Source organism: Polypterus senegalus, chromosome 13 (genome assembly GCF_016835505.1).
Source record: "Polypterus senegalus isolate Bchr_013 chromosome 13, ASM1683550v1, whole genome shotgun sequence".
NCBI lineage: Eukaryota > Metazoa > Chordata > Cladistia > Polypteriformes > Polypteridae > Polypterus > Polypterus senegalus.
In genome coordinates this window covers 108,493,511-108,516,167 of record NC_053166.1, presented here as the reverse complement: position 1 = coordinate 108,516,167, position 22,657 = coordinate 108,493,511, and the positions used below count along the sequence as shown (strand labels likewise).

Genomic DNA, 22,657 nt, shown 5'->3' with positions numbered 1-22,657 from the left:
AGATAAAGATGGCCGTTGGGAAATTGAAGGCAGTATTACTTAACTCATTCATAATCCTATCACAACATTCAGTATAGAACTCTGGTATACATGTTTAATTAAAATATGTACAACCTCAGTATCTCTTATCTTGGTTCAAATCAACTTTGGGAAGCATTTTTTTCGAAGGTCTGAATGGGTGCCATTATCTTCACTTTTTAATAGGCAACTGGATGTTGTATTACTCCAATTGTTATTGCTTTTTTAGTCCAGATAATCTGCAGGAAATGATGCTTTAATCAATAGCTATTTGTAGGTTGTGTTGCTAGATGGTTTTGCGCCAAACTCTAAATGCTGCACAAGCTAATTGTCATGTGCTTAGTAGCTTCTTGATATTCATGCATATCAACAGTTATCAGGAGTTTAAAAAGCTTGGTGGTGGTTCCACTTTTAGCCACCACTAAACAACATATTTGAAAAGTATTATCTACTCTCTATACATAAAATCCTAAGCCTAAAAGTGCAATGATTTTATGTGGAGTTATGTTACGATTTTTGTCGGACTTAATTTAAAACCTACATATATACAGTATGTTTGGTATCATTCTTTTCAGAATTTATTGAAGTTTAATGTGATGTTATTAGATTTTCAGATTCTTATTCCGTTTTTAAATTATAAACTATTATATCAAGAAAGTTGTGGTTTTTATTTTTGATTAAGTAAACTTTCTTTCACAGGAACAAACTATTAAAAGAAAAATCTATTCATAACACCAATGTTTGTATTTAGGGGATTTAGTTAGCTGAAGGTTGAGTTATGATGACCCACTGCATATCACTTTAGTTTTCATATGATTTTTCTTTTTTTTATTATTAAATGATTTACATAACAAGTTTTTTTACTTATAAGAACGTCAGTTAAAATGAATGTATCGTTAATTTAGTCTCCTATAAATACTCATCGAGTATAGTGGACCTCAGTTTAATGGAAAAACCCCAATCAGTAAAAGAGTAAATATTTTATTCTCATTTCATGATTTTTACTCCGTTAAATAATAATTCATTTTTCTTTCACATATTTATAGAATTTCGTGATTTTGACTCCAATAAATAATGATTTTTCTTTTGTACATTTACAGATTTTACTAATATTCTGGCCACAACTGGGGGTTGGGCACAGAAGGCGCCAGGGGGCTTGCTCCCCTAGTTTTTTGAATAAATTCTAAAACTCTGAAACCAAAACAGTTCCAAATAACTGAGGACCCCCCCTTTTTTTAAACTATATTTCATTAGTCTGAATATAGTTTGTTTCAACTTCCTTTGTCATCCTCAGTTTATTTTACTTTAAAGATGGTTTCTAAAATCACATTTATTTGCTATTCAATCCAACTACTTTCTTCAGTGTTTTCTTCACTACAGGAGCTAAGCCTAGCAAGCGCAGGTAGGACAGCATGAGACTGGTGCACAACCAAATTAAAAGTACAGTTATAGCTTCAGTGTAAACGTGCCCTGTTATGCCACTGCACACACAGATTTTCACTCTACTCTGGTATCGTACTCATGCACCTTAGCATTGTAAGCGTGATCCTAAAATGTAAAAGGAGGAAGCTCAGTAAAAGAGTAAGTCATGAGGTATTAATGTGAGAATGAGTAGCAGGATATAAAGCAGAACTTAAAAGGAAGCAGTCATGAAGTAAGAAACCAAAGATCACAAGAAGTGTCTGATCCAAAAGAGTTAGTAGAAAAATTTTCACTGGTGGATTCTGGTGCATGGTCATACATAACTGAAGAATAAAAGAATAAGCCATTGCGAAAAAATTCCGTAATGCACAGTGAAGTTATTTCCTGCTGTCGATTGTTTACTGTAATGCAAAATGTCTGTTTGTTGGCACCTTCCATAATGTACAGTGGAACCTCGGGTCACGGACGTCTCAGACCAAGTACAAATTGGGTTCCGACCAAAAAGTTCACCAAACTTTTGCATCTGTTCACGACCACACACTCGGGTGACGAACAAGCCAGTTTCCCTTCTGGTTCATACGCGCCGATGATTTCCACAAACGTTCAGTCACTCCCTGCGCATTTGCTGTGAACTCTTTGTGCTCTATTTTGTTTCCCTTCTGGTTTGTACACGCCGGTGATTTACGCATGTGTTCAGTCTCTCCCTGTACAGTACTGTACATTGTTCTTGGTCAGACGTGCATTGCGCAGAGGGACTTTGTGGTATAGCGGGTCCACAGCTCACGTCAAGAAGCCAGTTTTAAATAAATAATTGCCACGCTTGCAGCTTAGTTGACTGCTAAAACGCAATTAGGCTAAAGGGAGGAAAAAGAAAAGAAAGACGGAGGTTGCGGTGTGAGGAAGTAAGCAGGAACCAGTGTGGAAAAAACCGGTGTGAGCGAGCAAGTGCTCGCAGGCAGGCAGCTGGGCAGTGAGCCCAAGCAGGGGTTTTTTGGCCGACACACGGTGGGGCAGAAGGAAGTGGTCGCTCCAGCTGAGCGATCAAGGAGCTGGAATGATCAGAAAAAGGGCGACTGGTCGTGTAAGGCAGTTAAAGAATGCACCGGGCTTGTTTTTAAAGAGACTGCTTCGAGCATTTTTTAACCTCGTATTTAATGACGATTTTTTTCTATTGGATTTTAAACTCCACTTCACTCCTGTTAACCTCACTTCCTTCATGCTAGAACTCGACTCATGCAAGGTTAGTGTATGGTAATTTTTTGTAGTATGAATTTTTCAAATGTTCATTTTTTGGTTCGTAGCGTGAATTGTTGCAATGTTAATTTTCTTGGTTGTTTATTCAATTACGGATTTTTTAAATGTTCATTTTTTTCCCTATGCTTAAAACTCATTTTTTTTTTTAAAAAAAGTGTTTACAGCGAGCGGTTCATAGTGTGAATTGTTGCAATGTTTTTTTCACCGTTCAACGTTTTCTCAGTGTTATTCAATGTTTTAACATTTAGTTTACTATTTCACTGTGCATTCTATGGTATGAACTACTTTTGTGCATAAAAATCTTTAAAAATATATATTTACATACAGTTTGTATGGTCTTGAACGGATTCATTGTATTTACATACAATCCCATGGGGGAAATTACTTCGGGTCACGACTAAATCGAGTTTTGGACCACACAGTCGCTTTCGTCTGTGCTACAGTCCACATGCACTTCTGAGCCACGTTGACATTCCATTGTTCTTTTGGGTTCCGAAATAATATCTCTCTCTTCTCTCTATATATATATATATATATATATATATATATATATATATATATATATATATATATATATATATATATATATATATATATATATATATATATATATATATATATATATATATATATATATATACACTAATAAAAGGCAAAGCCCTCACTCACTCATTCTCCAACTTCCCGTGTGGGTGGAAGGCTGAAATTTGGCAGGTTCATTCCTTACAGCTTCCTTACAAAAGTTGGGCAGGTTTAATTTTGAAATTCTACGCATAATGGTCATAACTGGAAGCTGTTTTTCTCCATTTACTGTAATGGAGATGAGCTTGAACGCCGTGAGGACGGAGTTTCGTGTGACATCATCACGCCTCCCATGTAATCACGCAATACATAGAAAACCAGGAAGACCTCCAAAAAGTGCTCTAGAAAACATGCATTATATAATTGAGAAGGCAGCAAAACGATAAGAAGCGAGTGAGTGGCATATACAACCACATTCATGAGTTCTGCTACTTCGGAAACAAAGCGCGATGTAAACCTACACTTTAAATCAAGTTCATAAACAGGCTGCCGCTGGCGTTTGTAATTTAGTGCCTGCCCATATAAGGCCGTCCGTCAGCGGCAATCCAATAGCAAACTCCCACTAAATATTCACGGGTGAAGGACTGTGCTTATGCAGAGGAAGATGAGATGGTCAGGGTGGTGTTTGGCACGAACTCAGCGAAACTGCGAGAGAAAGTTATAAGTGCCAGGACTAAGGTAACATTAAATACAGCCATGGACATAGCACGAGATGGCGCCAGCACAGCTGGGAACCTTCGATGCACGTACACCGAGCGGCTCACGTGAACTGACGCAGTGCACAGCCAAAAAGCAACAATTCCAAACAGCGCTGAACAAAAATCGAATTACACAATTGAAAAGGCAGCAAAAAATATGAAGCGTCTGATACATACAAGTATATTCATAAATCCAGCTACTGCGGAAACAAAGCACACGGTGGAAAAAGTCAATGTCCCGCTAAAGGAAGACAGTGTAAAAAAAAAAACCAGTGCATGCAGTGTGTCAGGTCTCAGATAAAGAAGACGACGAGCTGTTTATTGATGCAGTAAGAAACGAATCGATGAATGAAACCGGTCATCTTTACAACGATTGACAAACACGGAATGTAACTTGAACACAACACATCCTACAAATACGAACCTGATTGAAAGAAATAATGATAATCAAATCCTTGATGACAGCAACACTCACAAAACAAATACTGTATATTGACAGTCATGTTACATTATTTTTAAAATGTTCCCTTTTCTTTTTCATAGCTGTTTTAACACACTACTTCTCCGCTGCGATACGCGGGTATGTATATATGTGTATACATATACATATATATACACACACACACACACACACACACACACATACACATATATATATAGAGAGAGAGATCGAGTATGTAGATATATATATCTATCTATCTCTCTAATAATGGATACTTTATTCGCCATCAATGATTGTTTTGGTAAAGCCATACTCAGTGTATTCATTAGATGAACAGTAAAAAAGTAAGAGCGAGGGGAGGATGACTTATTGAGGCATGCAGGCTGAATTGCGCGATCACATTTGAAAAAATATCTCTTTTCAAGTTGTATTTAGTCCATATGTGTCAAACTCAAGGGCCGCGGGCCAAATCCGGCCCGCGAGATCATTTTATATACTGTATTATTGTTATTAATGGCCCGGTATATGAAGCGCTGGTAACACAATAAACTACAGATCCCATAATGCAGCGCTTCAGCTGCCTTGCCGAACACTTACCGCGTTAATCAAGTCTAGCTTATGATGCTGCAAGTTATTGCGAAGCTAGCTCACACGATGCTGAAGAGAAAAGTTGATTCTGAAAATAGAGCCTTTAAAAACTGATGGGAGGCTGAGTATATGTTTACTGAACCCGTGTGTCATTTGTGGAGCTAATGTGGCTGTAATTACAGAATTCAATCTAAGACGGCACTATGTAAACCAAAACATCAGGGTAACCTGAAAGACCTGAATGCAATGCAGAAGATACAGAATGCAGAAGAATTAAATAAGAATCTGACACTTCAGCGGACGTTTTTACCCATGCACAATCACAAAGTGATTTCAAGTGAAGCTGCTTTTATGGGAGACACAAATGCACCAGTGCAACTTGCCCCACTTTCCCTGTTGCCAAGTAATGTTGAACCAAGTCGTCACTACGGTGTTCCCAAATACGCACTTTGCTGATAAACTGAGCGCACTGAGTTTGCACGGCGCTTTGGTGACTTTGAAGAACAAAAAAAGTCTGTCTACATGCGGCTCAAACCTTGTGCATGCTTGGTAGCACATATCTGTGTGAGAAGCTCTTCTCAGTGATAAAGACTAACAAAACAGCACACAGGAGTCGCCTCACTGATGAGCACCTGCAATCCATCCTGAGAATCTCCACAACACAGAACCTCACACCAAACATAAACAAACTTGTGGCCAAAAAAAGATGCCAGGCGTCCAGCTCTAAAATGACATATGAGCAAAGACAACTGAATGATTTGATTTGTTATTGCTGAAAGGAACACATTTTTTTTTATATTTCCAGGTTTTGTTATGCAGCATGTTCATATTTGAATTTGTATAATTTTGACAGGATATATTTTTATGGAGAGCAAAATCTTTTGGGATATTTAAAATCTAAGTTTATTTTTATATAAAATTACATAAGAGTAAAGAAATTGAATGTTTGTTCTTTTAACGTTTACTTTATTTCTAACTTGTATAATTTAGACAGGATATATTTTTATGGAGAGCAAAATATTATAAGTTGTTTAAGGTTTGAGTTGATTTATTCACGAATAATATTCCTGTCTGTTTTACCATTCCTACCAAAGATATTTCTGTCGACTAAATAAAAATTCCTTCTATTTAAAATTTAAATAGAACTTGAACAAATACGATAGTTCATAATATCCACGCACACTTGCACGTAAGAGCGGGAGTTATCCGTTTTAACAAGCAGCGTATTGCACTGATACGAAATAGCTGTGTGTGTATATACATACATATATATGTATTTGTGTGTATGTGTGTGTGTATGTATGTGTGTGTGTAAATATGTAGATATATGTATGTATATACTGTATGTGTGTGTAAAAAATATATATATATATATATATATATATATATATATATATATATATATATATATAATGACAGCAACACTCATCACTCACAACAGTGACAAAACAATTACATTGACAATCATGTTACGTTATTTTCAAAATGTTTCCTTTTCTTTTTCATTGCTTCTTTAACACACTACTTCTCCGCTGCGAAACGCGGGCATTTTGCTAGTATGTATGTATGTATGTATTATCATACAATGGGTCTTTTAATTTATGGTAAATGTTTCCTCAGTTTGTTTGCCCAGTTGATTTCATACAAGGGACGCTATTGGCGGATGGCTTAGAAGCTACCCAATCAGAGCATGTATTACATATTAACTAAAACTCCTCAATACTATAAGATATGCTTCCCGCGCGGTGCTTGATTGTTTGCTTGTCTCTGCCTCTATCTCACCCTCTCTGACATTCTCTGCGCCTGATGGAGGGGGGTGTGAGCAGAGGTGCTGTTTGCACAGAAGCGGTTTGCCTAGTGGATACAGACGCACCTATAAGCTTCCAAAAGCACACTTATTGATTTTTTGATTGTTTGCTTTAATCTCGCTCTCTCTCTCCGACGTTCTCTGCGCCTGACGGAGGAGATGTGAGCAGAGGGGCGGTTGGCACAGAGGCTGTTTGCTTAGTAAATACTGACACTCCTCTAAAAAATGCCGCTTTATTGCGGTGCTTTGGAATACTTAAAAGCACACGTATTGATTTTTTGATTGCTTGCTATTCTTTGTGAGCGCTCTCTCTCTCTCTCTCTGAAATTCTCTGCTCCTGAAGAGAAGAAGATATATTTTCATTCTTTTAATTGTGAGAAAGAACTGTCATCTCTGTCTTGTCATGGAGCACAGTTTAAACTTTTGACTAAAGGGTGTTATTTCATATCTAGAGGGCTCTAATAACGTTAACAGTGTGGGAGAGTTTATAAGGGCTTAAAATATATAAAAATAACTATACAAACATATGGTTTCTACTTCGCAGATTTTCATCTATCGCGGGGGGTTCTGGAACGCATAACCCCCGATCGAGGAGGGATTACTGTATATTATATTTTTTATATATACATACATACATACATACATACATACACACACACACACACACATATATATATACCCCTTACACAGCCTGGAGGTGTGTTTGGGGTCATTGTCCTGTTGAAAAATAAATGATCGTCCAAGTTCAACTAACCTGGCTTCTGCACAACACAACTACTGGTCCCAACCCCATTGATAAAGCAAGAAATTCCACTACATAACCCTGATAAGGCACACCTGTGAATTGAAAACCATTTCAGGTGACTAGCTGTTGAAGCTCATCGAGAGAACGCCAAGAGTGTGCAAAGCAGTAATCAGAGCAAAGGGTGGCTAATTTGAAGAAACTAGAATATAAAAACACTAGCCAACCCGCGGCGTACCATACGCCGCATAATCAGGCCGGTTTTTTAATGAATTTTAAGCACAGGGAGAAAATTAACATTTGAAAAATCGGTAATGTAATAAATCATCAAGAAAAGCAACATTGTAACAATGCACGAAACGAACCAACACACAATTGTCCGTGACTGAAAACCGGCGGATCGTCCTCGCGCCTTCTGCTGCCTGATGGAGGAATGGGGGTTCACGGCGCGGAGAGTGGAACGGGAGGAGAGAAGGACGTCCATTCAGCTCCGTCCGTCATGCTAGTCTGCTGATTCCTCGCTCAGTATGTACTGCCCGGTCATGTGCCCACCTCCAACTTGTCACTTGAGTCGTCGTCTTTACACAGTCCAGATGTACATGTGACTGACGTGGACTTTTCATTGCTCTGTGCGGTTTTGGCCGCTTTTCTATATATAATCCACCAAGACACCTGACCACGGTAGTAGCGAGGTGGGAGGGGGGTGCGTACAAAGTGCAGGAGCATCTAAGACGACGCATGTTTGTCGCGACGCAACCAGTGGGAGCGTCAGGGCCGATCCTGGGTAGACGGCCGCCTTTGTGCGAATGTGGTTTCGTCGCCCTACGCACCTATTTTCTATTATGATATGACGGATATTACTATTACATGTACTACTTCAAACAGGATTAAGACAGTGTTAGGGTTAGAGTCGGGATGTATAAATAAAATTTTATTTCAAACGATTACCAAACCAAACCAGCCTAGATTAGAAAGCCGGTTTATTTAATCGTTCTAAGCGACAGACAGCTCTGCACACAGTGACAGTCAATTCAGAGATCGCCGCAGCCCCACTGTCTTTTGCTGCTTCTCTTGACTCGCAGTCCCGTTGAGGAACGTACGCGTCTCACATGAAATCTATCGCCTTCGTGACGCAACTATGAAACATGCAAGTTGAACGTTGACTAAGGGACTACACACATTTAGAGAGCGTGTCGTAAGCACATGGTAAGCAATGGAACCGTTCAGACAGAGCGTCGCGATGAGCGGCGACCATCAAAGGCTTTTGCGCCCGCTCGCCGCGAGCAAATCGCTATGTATGTGGAGTCCCTAACAGGGACTCAACGCATCGACTACAATACACGCCACACGCAACTTTGTCAAACTTTGCTCACTGCAAATGCCGCCGCTATAGTCGTCGGCCGCCCTCAGACTTTAAAATTCAAAGGCGGACAGCCGCGGGTCGCAGCGTCGCCGGCTGCTGCACGAGCTTCTCAACGGCCGCCCTTTGAGTTTGGCGCCCGCGGGCACGCGTTTTGCCGTCGCCAGGATCGGCCCTGGGGAGTGTATGAGTCGCACTTAGTGGGAATTCCACGGTTTGCAGCCTGAATGGGGCTCAACGGCTTACCCATGCCGGGTAGACACACGGTCAATGTCATGCATAATTTATTGAATGCTAAACACTTCTGGAAAGACACAGTTGTCTAAAAAGGGAGGGTTTGAGGATACAACAGAAAGTGAATGAAAAGATGGAACTGTAGACTTTTCATTGCTCTGTGCGGTTTCGGCTGCCTTTCTATATATAATCCACTAAGACACCTGACCACGGTAGTAGCGAGGTGGGAGGGGGGTGTGAACAAAGTGCAGGAGCATCTAAGAAGACGCATCTTTGTCGCAGATGCGAATTGCTGTATGTAGCGTGTAAAACAGTTTGCCGTGGAGCGTCGTAACCGAAAACTCAGTTTTTAAAGACTGCTCACTTCATTGTGTTTTAACCTCAGTTGTAAAGGATTGTTTTAAAGATCCCATGAGATACCCCTCACATGCTGCATATGGCGATTCACCTCCGCGAGAAACATGCCTCTATGAACAGTCAACATAGCTCGGAGGTGCAGGACATGAACATGACATTAACCTGCCCTGCATCGCATGTGGCCTCCACGACAGACAAATATAAACGACGCCACTTTTTCTGTGTCCTCGCGTCTGACTTGGTGGGCGTGGCCCTGCGAGTTGTCGTCGTGGCTCCTTCCTTCGTGCGCCATAGGTGTCTCACTTGTCGGCGGCTTAGTGAATCCACGCCCCTTCTGGCGTGCTTTTCATGGTTGTCTTGCCTTAGTGAATTTTACAGACAGACAGACAGACAGACGTTTTCAGTTATTTCATCTTTTTTTGTTAAGTACAAAACTCCACGTGTTCATTCATAGTTTTGATGCCTTTAGTGAGAATCTACCAATGTAAATGGTCATGAAAATAAAGAAAACACATTGAATGGAGGTGGTGTGTCCAAACTTTTGGCCTGTACTGTATATATTTTATATATATTCGCCATTCACTAAGGGCACACAAGACAGAGAGCCCCGCCCGCCAACTGTAAGACCATGGAATACCATGGGATACGCACGACAGGGCCAGGCCCACCAACTCCTCTGATGGCCAATGAAGAGCATTGCAAGAAGTACATACTGTGGTAGGTAGGCCAATGTTATGGTCTTGGACAGGAATGGCGGTATCTTCTTGAAAAGCAGCATAAAACTGAATGCGATGACTGTGAATGGGGTTTGCGAGTTGACACTGAAAGTAACTGGAATGAGTTTCTAAGTGCTTCTTGAGAGCACAAGTTGTTTTGAAGCTTTGCTGGCAATGTTCACATTGCATAATTCGTTCAGTGGAGTATGATTTTAAATGTGCGCTGTGATATCTCTGCAGTCGGAAATTTTTCAAACAAATAGTGCATTGAAAGCCCTGTGTGGAATGCGTTTGTTCAGTGGAGTGTGTGTTTAAATGTGCTTTGAGATATTTCTGGAGCGTGAAGGTTTTTGAGCAAATGTTGCATTGAAATTCCATTGTGAAATGCGTTTGTAAATGTTTTTCAGTAAGAGGATAGTAGGAAAGTGACGTCACATCAGCGTGGCTGCAGATAAATTTTTGTGTTGAATGGATTTAATAAGGCACAGGGCCAAACTTTCAAAAAGATATGCCTGTATCTGCCAAAACCTGTTTTCAGTCACGGACAATTCTATGTTGCTCTCTCCAGAGTTCCATTTTTCATTCACTGAAAGTTGTATCCTCAAACCCTCACTATTTGGACAACTGTGCCTTTCACGGAAGTGTTCACAAATCAAAAAATTATGCTGCGTATGCTACGCCACGGGGGTTGGCTAGTGAGTTTATATATTCCGACACTGACTTTATACAATCAGGCTTTGACGTTATATATAAATCGGGAATAGTTTTATATAGACAGACAGACAGGCAGAGAAGTCACTAGATATATAAACAAACAGGTAAGGCACATATACTGAAAGAAAAAAAAGAACAACATTTGCGTTGATCCTGCTCCCTGGTTCGTTCCCCACTCACTCCTATATTTGCCGTTTTCAGTAGTAAGCTGCTCTTTTTGTTAATATTATACAGTACACACACACTTGGTTTGCGTCTGTACTTCCGCTGTTAGATCAGGGGAGGGTACATGTGCGTTGTGCAGCAGAATCAACACACATGTTGATCTTTTTTTTCTTTCAGTACATCTGTCTTCCCGGTTTATTTATATATCTAGTGACTTCTCTGCCTGTCTGTCTCTCTATTATGCAGTGCTCTGTCTGTCTGTGTGTTATGGATCTTAAAAATAACAGTTATAAGGACACTTGTTACTTGCAGTCTCAATTTTTAAATTATATTTTAAAAGGAGCATCCCGCATGAAAACAATCTCATTAACTGACAGTGCATACCAATTTATACATTTTATGTCCGTTTGAGGTTAAAAAGAAAAAAAAAAAAAAAAATAATTTCTCCTTAACGGGGAATCAAACTTGGGTCTTTGAGGAATGGCAAGCCTACTGACTTCTGATTCAGCAAATCTTACCGATAAGCCACGGAAGTTGTTATATCGTTCTTGAACCTTTTGTGAAAGTGTTTATTTGATGTTTGGACTTCATACTTCACACATTCTATAGTTTATGCCTACATTTTGTAACATTTATTACTAAAATATGAAAAAGTTTCTGTTTTAACAATATGTTTAAACAGATTACTGTAGGAACGGAACACACATGAAATGCATGTGCTCCAAATAATATTATTTCCACTCTAAAACTCCACTTCACTCCCAGATAATCAATCAAGGCATGAGCTGGGAGAAGTTTGTGCACGTTCTAAGTGGGTGGGGAGATGGAATAGCCGGCTGCTTGCAGATTGTCTTTATCATTACATGTACAGGACAAAGGACGCGGACGGAGAGGTGTGATGGGATTTAAGGCTCTGGCAATTCTAGTGTTAAAAAGACTATATATACTTATCTGTACATAGACCTTCAAGTTGTGTGTGTCTGGGTGTGGGAGAATAGAAATTTGATCATTTTTTTTGCTTTTACCAAAGCACCTTGCTTTTTGTTCATCTTTTGTCAATATAATTTTACTCTTTTAATAGGTTATTGGTGGGTTTCTAAGTAGAATAGCACAAAAGGGTCATGCAATCTACAAGTTCAAACGTTTGCCTCTTTTCCTAGATTATGGATCTTGTGCAGCGCTATGTTCTATACTTGCCAGAGAAATGAGCCACAACTGCACTTTGGGGAAAATAAAAATAGGACTTAAAAGTGATGCAAGTGATGCAAAGAATGTTGATATTATTAATATTTTTGTGGAGTTTAGAGGAGTTGTTTCAGATCAATTTTTGAAGGTATATAAGAGGTTATTTATAGTTGACCATTCCTAAGGTAATCCCTATACAAATGATATAGCAAAAATTCAGATCTTTGCACAACGTCAAACCAGTATTCACCATCATACCGGAATAATGCCCACGATGCTAAAAATGTGATAAAATTTTGTATTCCCTGTTATGCAAGCCATTCCATATACAAATAAAAACTGAGTATCACTCAGATGCGGAGAGAAACTTCTTACCTCTGCCTGACAAACTCTTCAGTAATGAGCTTCTTAACATCTCCAAAGTCATCATGCTTCTCACTGCAATGACAGAATGCAATCAGAAACAAAATGTGGCCACAAAAACATTAAAGGAAAGGTTTAGTATTTTTCAAGACAAAGTTATTTCTTCACAATCATGGTATACAGTATCATGTCCTCACAGGTGGCGCAGTGGTAGTGCTGCTGCTTTGTGGAAGATTGTGGGTTCGCTTCCTGGTTCCTCCCTGTGTGGATAGCGCTTTGAGTGCTGAGAAAAGCGCTATATAAATAGAATGAATTATTATTATTAGTAGTATATATTAAATTACCACTTCAAATTATGTTCTAAATTAAAGCTTTTTTTATAAATTTAAAAAATACCTAGTCTGTTCTTATCGTGGCTTTAGGGTAATGAGGTTCATAGGAGAAAGAAAAAGCCTTAAAACTTACCAACTGTAAAGTAGCAAAGGTTTAGATTTAAGAAAACATGCCTTTCATGTTTATGAGGCATCATTGTGATAATTTTATCACGGATTCTTTGTCCTAATTTCTCAAGTTAAGTATACATTTCTTGCTCATTTGTCTGCTTGCAGAAGGTGTAATGGGTGGAAGTGTGACAAAACACCAAACATCTTACATAGCCTACAGTGAGAGATTAACGTGTGGTGGGAGCACAGTGAAAAAAGCACAGGAGTTTTATTGTATACAGAACAATAATCCTTAAATGAACTGATTACACTGTACTGTAATGAGAGCCTTAAATCTTATGTGACAAGCCAGGTTTTCTGTGGTGTGTCTTGCATATGCATGATTTAAAAAAAAGAGCAGACAAAAACGGTGTCTGATTGAGCAAACTTTACCACCACAAACCAATTATAGGTTTTTTTTTTTTAAATGCATGCTGAGGTTAGTGTAAGAGTAGAACTAAGAAGAGCAAATAGCTTTATAGTGTGAGTAAACTCATATTGATGACAATTGATCTGTAAATGCAAAGGAAGAAGATGCAGACTCCATGCTGAACTTGATATGAGGCAGGAATAACTGCCCACTCCACCTATGTTAAAACATTCGTAGCAAACTTAAATTTCAACCCGATTAAACTTAGGCGAACTGGCGTTGCTAAATTGGCCCTTTAGTGTGTGTTAGTGTTTGCCCCGAAATGGACTTGCGTCCTGTCAGGTATTGCTCCTGCTTTGTGTCTATCTGATGACTGCTGGGAAAGGCTTCAGCGGCCCTGCCTAGTCGTAATGTATACCTATAACATTAGTTCAGCTTTTGTCACTTGATTACATGCTATGTGCAGTGTTTGAAGTAGAAACAAACAATTTGCAAAATACTGCTTGGTCTTCCTCCGAATGCATTTCAAATTTTATGCAATTTCTTAAATTGAGCTGGTGTGGGGGACCCCTCTTTTTTGGGCGTTCTGTAAGCGATGTGTCAAACAGCAGGCAGAGCATAGGCAGGCGGTGGTTGGGGGGGTTGATGTGTATACTGTCAGAGCACAAGGTGCCACAATTATTTACATGTTCTCCACCAATGAAAAAGAAAAATGCCCATTTATAAACCCTGGCTATGTACATGCTCACAATGCTGTCACACCAGAGAACATGTAAGCTTTAACAATCCAGCGGCAAAAAGCACAATCTTTGCAAGAAAAAAAAAAGATTCTATTTTTCCATATAGTGAAATAAGCGATTGCATGACTTTTTTCAGTTATTATTGTCTAGTTATCTACAGAAGAGAGACAGAAATCCACATCTTGGCATTACAATTCTATGTTAATAATAGTACTTGGCAAGGACTTTCCAAAGTGAATTCAGTCCTCCCCTGGCCCTGAAAGGTGCAGCACTGCTGCAGAGGAAGACAAACTTAGCAAAGTAAGGTACACAGCCAGTCTCCTTTAAAAATAGCCGAATGTCACAAGTGGGTTTTGCTTTTTTCTTTTTTCTCCCCTTCCTAAAATGACATAGGTGTGCTGTTTTGCAGTATGTACATGTCCTCAAGACACATATCAACACTAATATTTTTGGCTTAAAAAAATGAACATATTCAGTAAGTTTTAATCACATCTGGACTCTGGTACCATTTGTCTCCATTATAAAACACAAAAGCAGGCTAGATTTTAATTTATAAAATATATTTCACTTTAGAAATTACTTTCATGTGGCAAACTAATACCATGATTCTAAAGAAATAACTGACTTGAAAAATACAAAATTTATCCTTAAATGTCAATAAAGACCTATAACAACTTTACGGTAGGTGGATGTTTAACAATTCCACATTTAAAATATTCACCTTAAAAAGTGTATTAATTTGGCCTTGGAATAATCAATGTAACTAATACTGCAGATGTAAGATTTCAAGGAGACATTTAAATGTATCAAGATGGGTAAAGACTTTGAAAACTACAAATTCATTTCAGAAATACTGTATAAGCAGTATTCGTCAGGTTCTTAGCAAAATTACAGTAACAGAACCTTGATTCCAGTGTGTATATTATTTTCAAAGTAGAAACAATGAGTAGATTATTGGAAGATTTTTTAAAAAACAAAGGGGCTTAGCCCCCTGCTTGCTTAGCTCGCCAACCCCGTTTTTGTTTTTCCGAATAGACACTTGTAAGATTTTTTTTTCCTTTGAATTGTTGCTATTTCATTAGTTTCACTTTTATTTCAGAACTTCTGTTAAATTAATATTTGGAATCTTTTGAGTCCCAATGTGCTGAATCTTTTTAATGAGGTCAGTGAAACATGTGTTTAGCACTAGAATTACCAGAGCCTACGAAAAAACTCGTAAATCCGTCTCCAAGTTCTAAGTCGGTGGGGGGGATGGAAACGCTGGTGGAGGGGTGAGAACGGTTTTAAGAAGCAATTTAAGGTGGGATGGATTTATGAGTTTTTTTGTAGGTTCGGGTAATTTTAGTGTTAAGGACTTTGTACCATAATTTAGGATAGGTTTCTCTGTTTGGAATTTCAGCACAGACAAAATGATCTACAGTATATCATCAGCAGTTAATCATTTTTTTTGCAAAGTAACCAATAAATGCATGCGAGGTCAAATCTGTTTTTGAAATTCTTTTGACTTAAAACTTCAAAGCCTTACAATATTTACACACTTCTGACATATCACCTATGTCCATATATTCAATCTCCATTCACCTTTTCGTAATTAGAGTAAAAGAGTACTTAATTTCTCTTTCTTTGCGTTAATGCGATGTTTACTTTGTTTTGACACTTTCTTTTTTCTGCTTTCATATTTTGTATTTTGATCTGCTCTGTTTCTGAGTCTTGTGAATTCCAGTTTTCATTATCTCTAACCTGCTCTGCATGTGTTTGGCCTCTTCTTTTTTTAAACTCTTTATGAGATTTTACTTTGTTTTCTACTCTGTCTTTTATTTCAGACCTTGCTTTATCCTGCTTTTGTCTCAATGACACCTGGTCCATGGCGATTACTTTCCCTTTTCAAGTAATAATTTCCGTTTGTTTGCGCTACTGCGATCTTTACTTTCTTTTGTTTATACTTTCTAATTTTCCCACTTTCATATTCTTTAACTTTCTCCAAATGTGTATCGTGCCAACTTTTTTTTTTTTTTGAGCCTTGCGAATTCCACGGCTTTCATAATCTCTAACCTGCTTTGCATGAGTATAGCGCCAACATCCGGATTGGACATGGGCTCTGACTGGGCCACTCAAGGACATTCACAGAGTTGTCCTGAAGCCACTCCTTTGATATCTTGGCTGTGTGCTTAGGGTCATTGCCCTGCTGAAAGATGAACTGTCATCCCAGTCTGAGGTCAAGTGCGCTCTGGAGCAGGTTTTCATCCAGGATGTCTCTGTACATCGCTGCAGTCATCTTTCCCTTTATCCTGACTACTCTCCCAGTTCCTGCCGCTGAAAAACATTCCCACAGCATGATGCAGCCACCACTATGCTTAACTGTAAGGATGGTTTTGGCCTGGTGATGAGCGGTGCCTGGTTTCCTCCAAATGTGACGCCTGGCATTCACACCAACCTTTGTCTCTCTTTGTGAAATTTGTTTCTCATGGTCTGAGTGTCCTTCAGGTGCCTTTTGGCAAACTCCAGGCGGGCTGCCATGTGCCTTTTACTAAGGAGTGGCTTCCGTCTGGCCACTCTACCATACAGGCCTGATTGGTGGATTGCTGCAGAGATGGTTGTCCTTCTGGAAGGTTCTCCTTTCTCCACAGAGGACCTCTGGAGCTCTGACAGAGTGACCATCGGGATCTTGGTCCCTTCCTGACTAAGGCCCTTCTCCCCTGATCGCTCAGTTTAGATGGCTGGCCAGCTCTAGGAAGATTCCTGGTGGTTTCAAACTTCTTCAACTTGCGGATGATGGAAGCTACTGTGCTCATTGGGACAGCTCATTGCGCTCTTAACATTTAAAGCGCTCCACAACTTCACTGATCTCCTACAGACTTACACTCTTCTCGCTCACTCAGATCCTCATCTGCAGCTCTATTTTTTGTACCGCACATCAAACTCTGTGCTATGAGAGCTCGAGCGTCTCTCCTAGTGCGTCTCGACTCAGGAATTCTCTTCCCTTTCATATTCGTCAGCTCGATTCAATAACACATTTTAAAACTGCCCTCAAAACTTATCTTTTCAAACTGGCATACCAATTGTGAATTTTGCACTGTTACTGCCAGTTATCTCGGTTTGTTTGCTAATTATTGCTTTCTGATTTATCATGCTCTTGTTTTAATTTTACTAATGTTTAATTTTATTGCAAGGTGACCTTGAGTACTACGATTATAAAACAGGATTTTCTAAAGGCCAAATATAACCAAAACAATTTTCAACCTTACCTATGAATTGTAATCCCCCCGGGATCTGGCTTGGAGTGTACAGTGGTTTGTACAATCCCAAGCAGCACATTATTCATTACTTCACTCCGCAGCAGTGCCACTCGCAATATGGCGGCAACGTTGAAGTACAATGCTGCTGGTCATGCGGCATCTAGTAATTCTATGTCTATGGCCAACCCACCGCAGTAATTACTTATTACTTTCATAATGACTAGCCTGCTCTGCATGTGTATGTTGCCAACGTTAGGACTGGACGTGCTTTTTTCAATTCCACTTGTTCCGGGCTGATAATTACTTTCCTTATTTTCTGAATTTGCACCTAGATTATTCTTTTTCTTTTTTTGTCTCTCTGATGCTTTGAATCCGTTTTCTCCACGCTGCTTTCTTCTTCACTTAGTTGTCGAAGTTTCATTTATGACGTATTGTCCTTATACGCTTTATATGTGCTGAGAGTCCTGGATCTGTGTGTGCTCAAAGCCAAAACACGACTGAGTGTGTGACCGAATGTGTTCCTCCCCGTGCTGTTATCTTGTTATAAGTAGGGCATGTCTTGCAAGAATCTCATGTTCTACATCATCGTGAGATGGTCCTGGGTCAATCTCTTGGCACAAAGTCTCATGTTTAAGGTCCCCGCGAGACGCTCCGTGGCCAATCTCTTTAGTCTCGCAGGTCTTTAAAAGTGTCTTCCATGATCTTATAAGATCACGTATTGTCGCCCTACTGTTTCTCTCCAGGATTTTTTTTTTTTTTTAATAATAGAGAGATATATGAAGGAGCACACTGGTTTCTCTGCAGTCAAAAGGAAAAATGTGCTTCAATCACGATATTATAATGCACTTAATGCATCAGTTCAATTTTTAAGTCAACAGAATTATAATTGTTTACATCTAAGTTGTTGGGAATTCCCTTAAAGAATCAGAATTATCTTAAATTAAGGACAAAAAATGGCTTTTATTCATTGCATAAATCTAGAAACAGTCTTGATTAAAAGCATTTCACAGATATTAAAATACTTAGAAGAAATGCAAAAGAATGTGTGTCATGGGCATTAAAATAAATGAAGACTGCAGAAAGTAATCTCTGTGCAAAGCAGCACAATATACTGTATTAAAAAATATCACTGAACACTGACAGACTAACATTAATGATTTAACAAAAAGTAACAATCCTCAAAAAATCCCAATGCCAAAAATAAATAACTATTAATCTTTTTAGTTAGCCAATAAAAGGTGTCATTTTGCTTGGCTTGTCTCTAAATAAATACATAAATACATATTCACAGCTTAATACTTATTAAAACACATGATATGTAATTCTAAAGCCAGGTTGTTAGGTACTTCACAAGAGTAATCTTCAGGGTTTGTTATGTGAAAAGACAATACATTTACAGTAAATATACGCAAGTGGTTGGCACTTCTGCTTTACAGATCCAGAGGCCCAGATTCAAATCCCACTTAGGTACTCTGTGTTGAGTCTGCACATTCTTCTTGGATTGTATACTTATAATTAATATGAAAGTGATTTAGTAAGTTAGTGTAACTAAATTTGTCTGAGATAATCCTACCAGTATTCAAATTGAACACCAATATTTTCTTTGAAATTTTAAAAGCAGTGAAATGCACTATTTTTCCATTTTTCAGCAAACTTTCACCAGCATTCCTATAAATAAATAAGAAAACAGGGGCATCTTACCCACACTTTACTTTGAGTTTCTTCAACATATTCCAGATTATAGCTAAGGACGACAAAAAAAAAAAAAAAAAAAATTTTCAGGCAATGAAAGAATTATCTTAGGAAACTGTATAAAATAAAGAAAAAAAAAAAGAAAGAATTGGAGGGAAAAAAAATCTGATTTCAACAGAAAAATATAGGCCAAATATGTTTTACTAAAATAGCAAAAAAAAAAATTGCCAAACCAAAATATAATGCAAATTGTACTTATATTCATGCTTGAGACTAAAAGAACTGTCCACTTATGGTGTCATAACAAAATTATCAAGCTATCTCCTAAAACACCAAACATGCCTTAGATTAATCAACAAATAAAATAAACACCCTGATGTTGCTTGTTTTTTTCAGATGGGTATCATATTCCCAATATAATAATATTTTGGTCAAGCCAGACTTTTTACTTGGAAGCAGAAGAAATAATTTAGACTATTAATTTTCTGCCATAAACTATAAACATATTTTACATTTTGTATAACATATTGGAGTTTATGTGCTGCAAATCATATCTTCGCCTGCCTTCTGTTGCAGTTGCCCCAAAAAAGGGTTAGGGTGGTTTTGTTTTTGTTATTAGTTTATTCCACATGCGAAATACAAGAAACACACACAAGTATATACATACATATTCATTCCAGGTTCTTCCAGTGCTGGGTCACAGGGAAGGGGACAATGCCTTTGCTGGCAGCCCTGGGCACAGGGCAAGAAACAGCTATGGACAGGGCCCCTTAGTGGTTGTATCCACAACACGCATCCACATAAAACCAGTGTTTCTCAACCACTTTTGAATCACAGGATCATTGTATCACAAGCACATGAGACTTCATGATATAAACTATATCCTCAGTCCAACACATGTTCCCCCACATGAAACTACAGGCATCGTAATGGCGTGATTCAGTAGCATTAACTGGAAGAATGTTTCCCCTTGAAAGTCTGCATGGTGTGATTCAGCGACATCCAATTCTGGGGTTTCCATGTGAAATTGCAAGGAGCAAGGTTGTACTATACAAATACAGTGAGCAAATGAGTGAATCACTGTGTAATATTGAATGACCAGTGACAACGGATTAAAGGGCTTTTCATATGAAACTTCAAGTGGGTATGCAAAGAAGCGGAATCGACGTGAACGCTGCTCAGAAAACCGACACAGCAGTGTTCAGATAAGGTAACTGAACTCATGATGCTTGAACTGTAAAATTCATGCCGTAATGTTTCATTTATAACTATATAACTTCATTTCAGATCATTATCAGATTACTAGTACTGTATATAGGAACAGGTTACAAGTTGGATTTGCCACTTGGCACTTCCATTTGTTAGTGTATTAAAATAATGTAAAATAATGAAATTAAATTTGAATAATAACTGTATGAAAAGAAAGAAAGAGAAAAACAGAAAAAAGAAAGGTATTTAGGTGTGTCACCTTCTGTTGCAAAGGGAGAGCCTGGAAAAATCAGAAAATGGCAGTAAGATCTGAAAGTTTTAGGGAGAATAAGTAGTAATAAAGCAATAGGCAGCCTACCAGTAGCAAAGTCAACCGAACAGTAGTTTAATTTTTACTCATCAAATGACTTGTTTGTGAAGGTACTGACAAATCAATTTATTTCTATCTTGTATATCTCTCTCATTAAAAGTTTTCCATTGTGTCTGCAATATTCAGCCTTGACTACTCCACACACTGCTCACCCGATCATTACACCTACTTCTCATATCCACTCTCTGTGCCACTTCTCAGTGCTAACTCGCCCTTAAACACAGTCAGTTATAATGACCAGGCAAAAAAGAAAATGACCTATTCAAGAATGTCAAATTTTAGATTGAGACAGGAAAAAAAAAAAAAAAAAAAAAAAAAGTGTGTCAAGAGCTGATAAACAATAGAAACAATGAAAATGAACAAAAGAGAGATGCATATAATAAAAATCAAGATCAAAGACAATCATTCAATAACAAAAGGGAAAAAATATTCCAAACAATATGCAAACAGAAATGCAAAAAAGCAATGTTTATAGAACGTAAATTAAGGGATAAAGTAATTCATAATATTGTCTTTGAGAAGGCATTAATGCGATTTAATTTTTTTATTTACTTACTATGTTTTATTACATTTCACTTTTTTACTTTTACTTTTTACTATGTTTTATTATTCATTGGTATGTAAAATAGACAGTTGTAGTGAAATATTCAAATAACTGATTTCTCTATCTATAGCAACTAAGCACCAAACCATCTTCCTCTCGCGCTCCACATACTCTAACATATACAATCGCTTTAAATACAATCGCTTTCTCTAATGGAGGAGCACCCTGACACCCTTCTCTAAGCAGCGAGATTAGCAGGCGCTAGTCCCCTGGGAGTTGGCGAGTGAGGGGAGCAGGGGGCAGAGCCACTAGTAGCTTATTGATAAATAGTTATTGGCCTCCAGATGCTCCTGAACTGTTCCACTATCGAACAAGCAAATTATCATTTTATAAGTACTTACACTCTTTTACAATACCCCCTTTCATAAAGATAACCGCCAAAATAACAAAAAGCAGCCCAGTCTTTGAAGAACCAGTGTGCCTGCAACAGAAAAAACAAACAATTTTGAAATGAAGCCTTGTTTTTCTTTTGGGAAATTGCCAAAAAAAGAACAGTAAAAATGCAGATCTTATCACATCCTTTCATAAGAACTACAAATATTAAAATCTAGAAATAATGACTATTTCATCTCAAATCTTTTCAGTCTAAAAAAATGGCATGTAAAAATGCCAAAGTTTAAAATAAGTATTAGTAAGCTTAAAAGAAAATGTAAAGTCTAGACAGCTTCCAGTCACAAACTGCAATATTCCTACAGATGCACTTTGACTCACTCCCTTTCCTACAGATAACTTAGTGGGGTTGGGGGGGCGTTCTCACTATAAATTGTCATACAGTTTCCTTAGAAAATAAATTAATTTGTCCTAAAGGTAATGAATTTGTTTTTTAAAGCACATTTTAAGAAAAGTTTTGTCTTATTTTTTTTTATCATCCCTATGCTCTACTGTAAAGCAGTCAAGCGAATAGAAGCAGCTCCTTCACTAGTCCACTTAACATCAATAACCAACTTAAGGAAACAAAATACTTCATTGAAAATAATTCTACTCAAGAGGTCCAGGACTCCAGTACCAGTGCTGGATACATACAGTAAGTACCATTTTATTTTATATACATTGGTGGATTAGATAAATTGTCTAAGGAACAGGAAAAACGAAGACATCAGGACTAATATGGTTAAATGATTATTAGTTTTGGACACAAATTATATTACCAATAAACAATTACAGCATACAAAATGTTAGCTGTATACCAAAGAATAAACACCATCTGCCCTCAACTTTGAAAAAAAGAGGCAATTTAGCTCTAAGTTGTCATATTGCATCAGCGCTTGTGGGCAAGAAGAATAATGAGAGCAAGTGGTTAGGTTTCG

The 22,657-nt window shown here is 38.1% G+C and overlaps 1 protein-coding gene across 4 annotated transcripts in view; it reads right to left on the bottom strand.

Moving 5' to 3' along the window:
- ndnl2 (necdin-like 2) overlaps nucleotides 1-22,657 on the bottom strand; it is a 92,990-nt gene that overhangs the window by 49,310 nt on the left and 21,023 nt on the right. For all 4 annotated transcript variants that reach the window (XM_039775300.1, XM_039775299.1, XM_039775297.1 and 1 more), the window contains exons 7-9: nucleotides 21,692-21,771; nucleotides 19,177-19,219; nucleotides 12,660-12,722 (exon numbers count right to left, since the gene is read on the bottom strand). In XM_039775300.1, coding sequence (XP_039631234.1) covers nucleotides 12,660-12,722; nucleotides 19,177-19,219; nucleotides 21,692-21,771 — 186 coding nt within the window. The remainder of the gene's footprint in view (nucleotides 1-12,659; nucleotides 12,723-19,176; nucleotides 19,220-21,691; nucleotides 21,772-22,657) is intronic.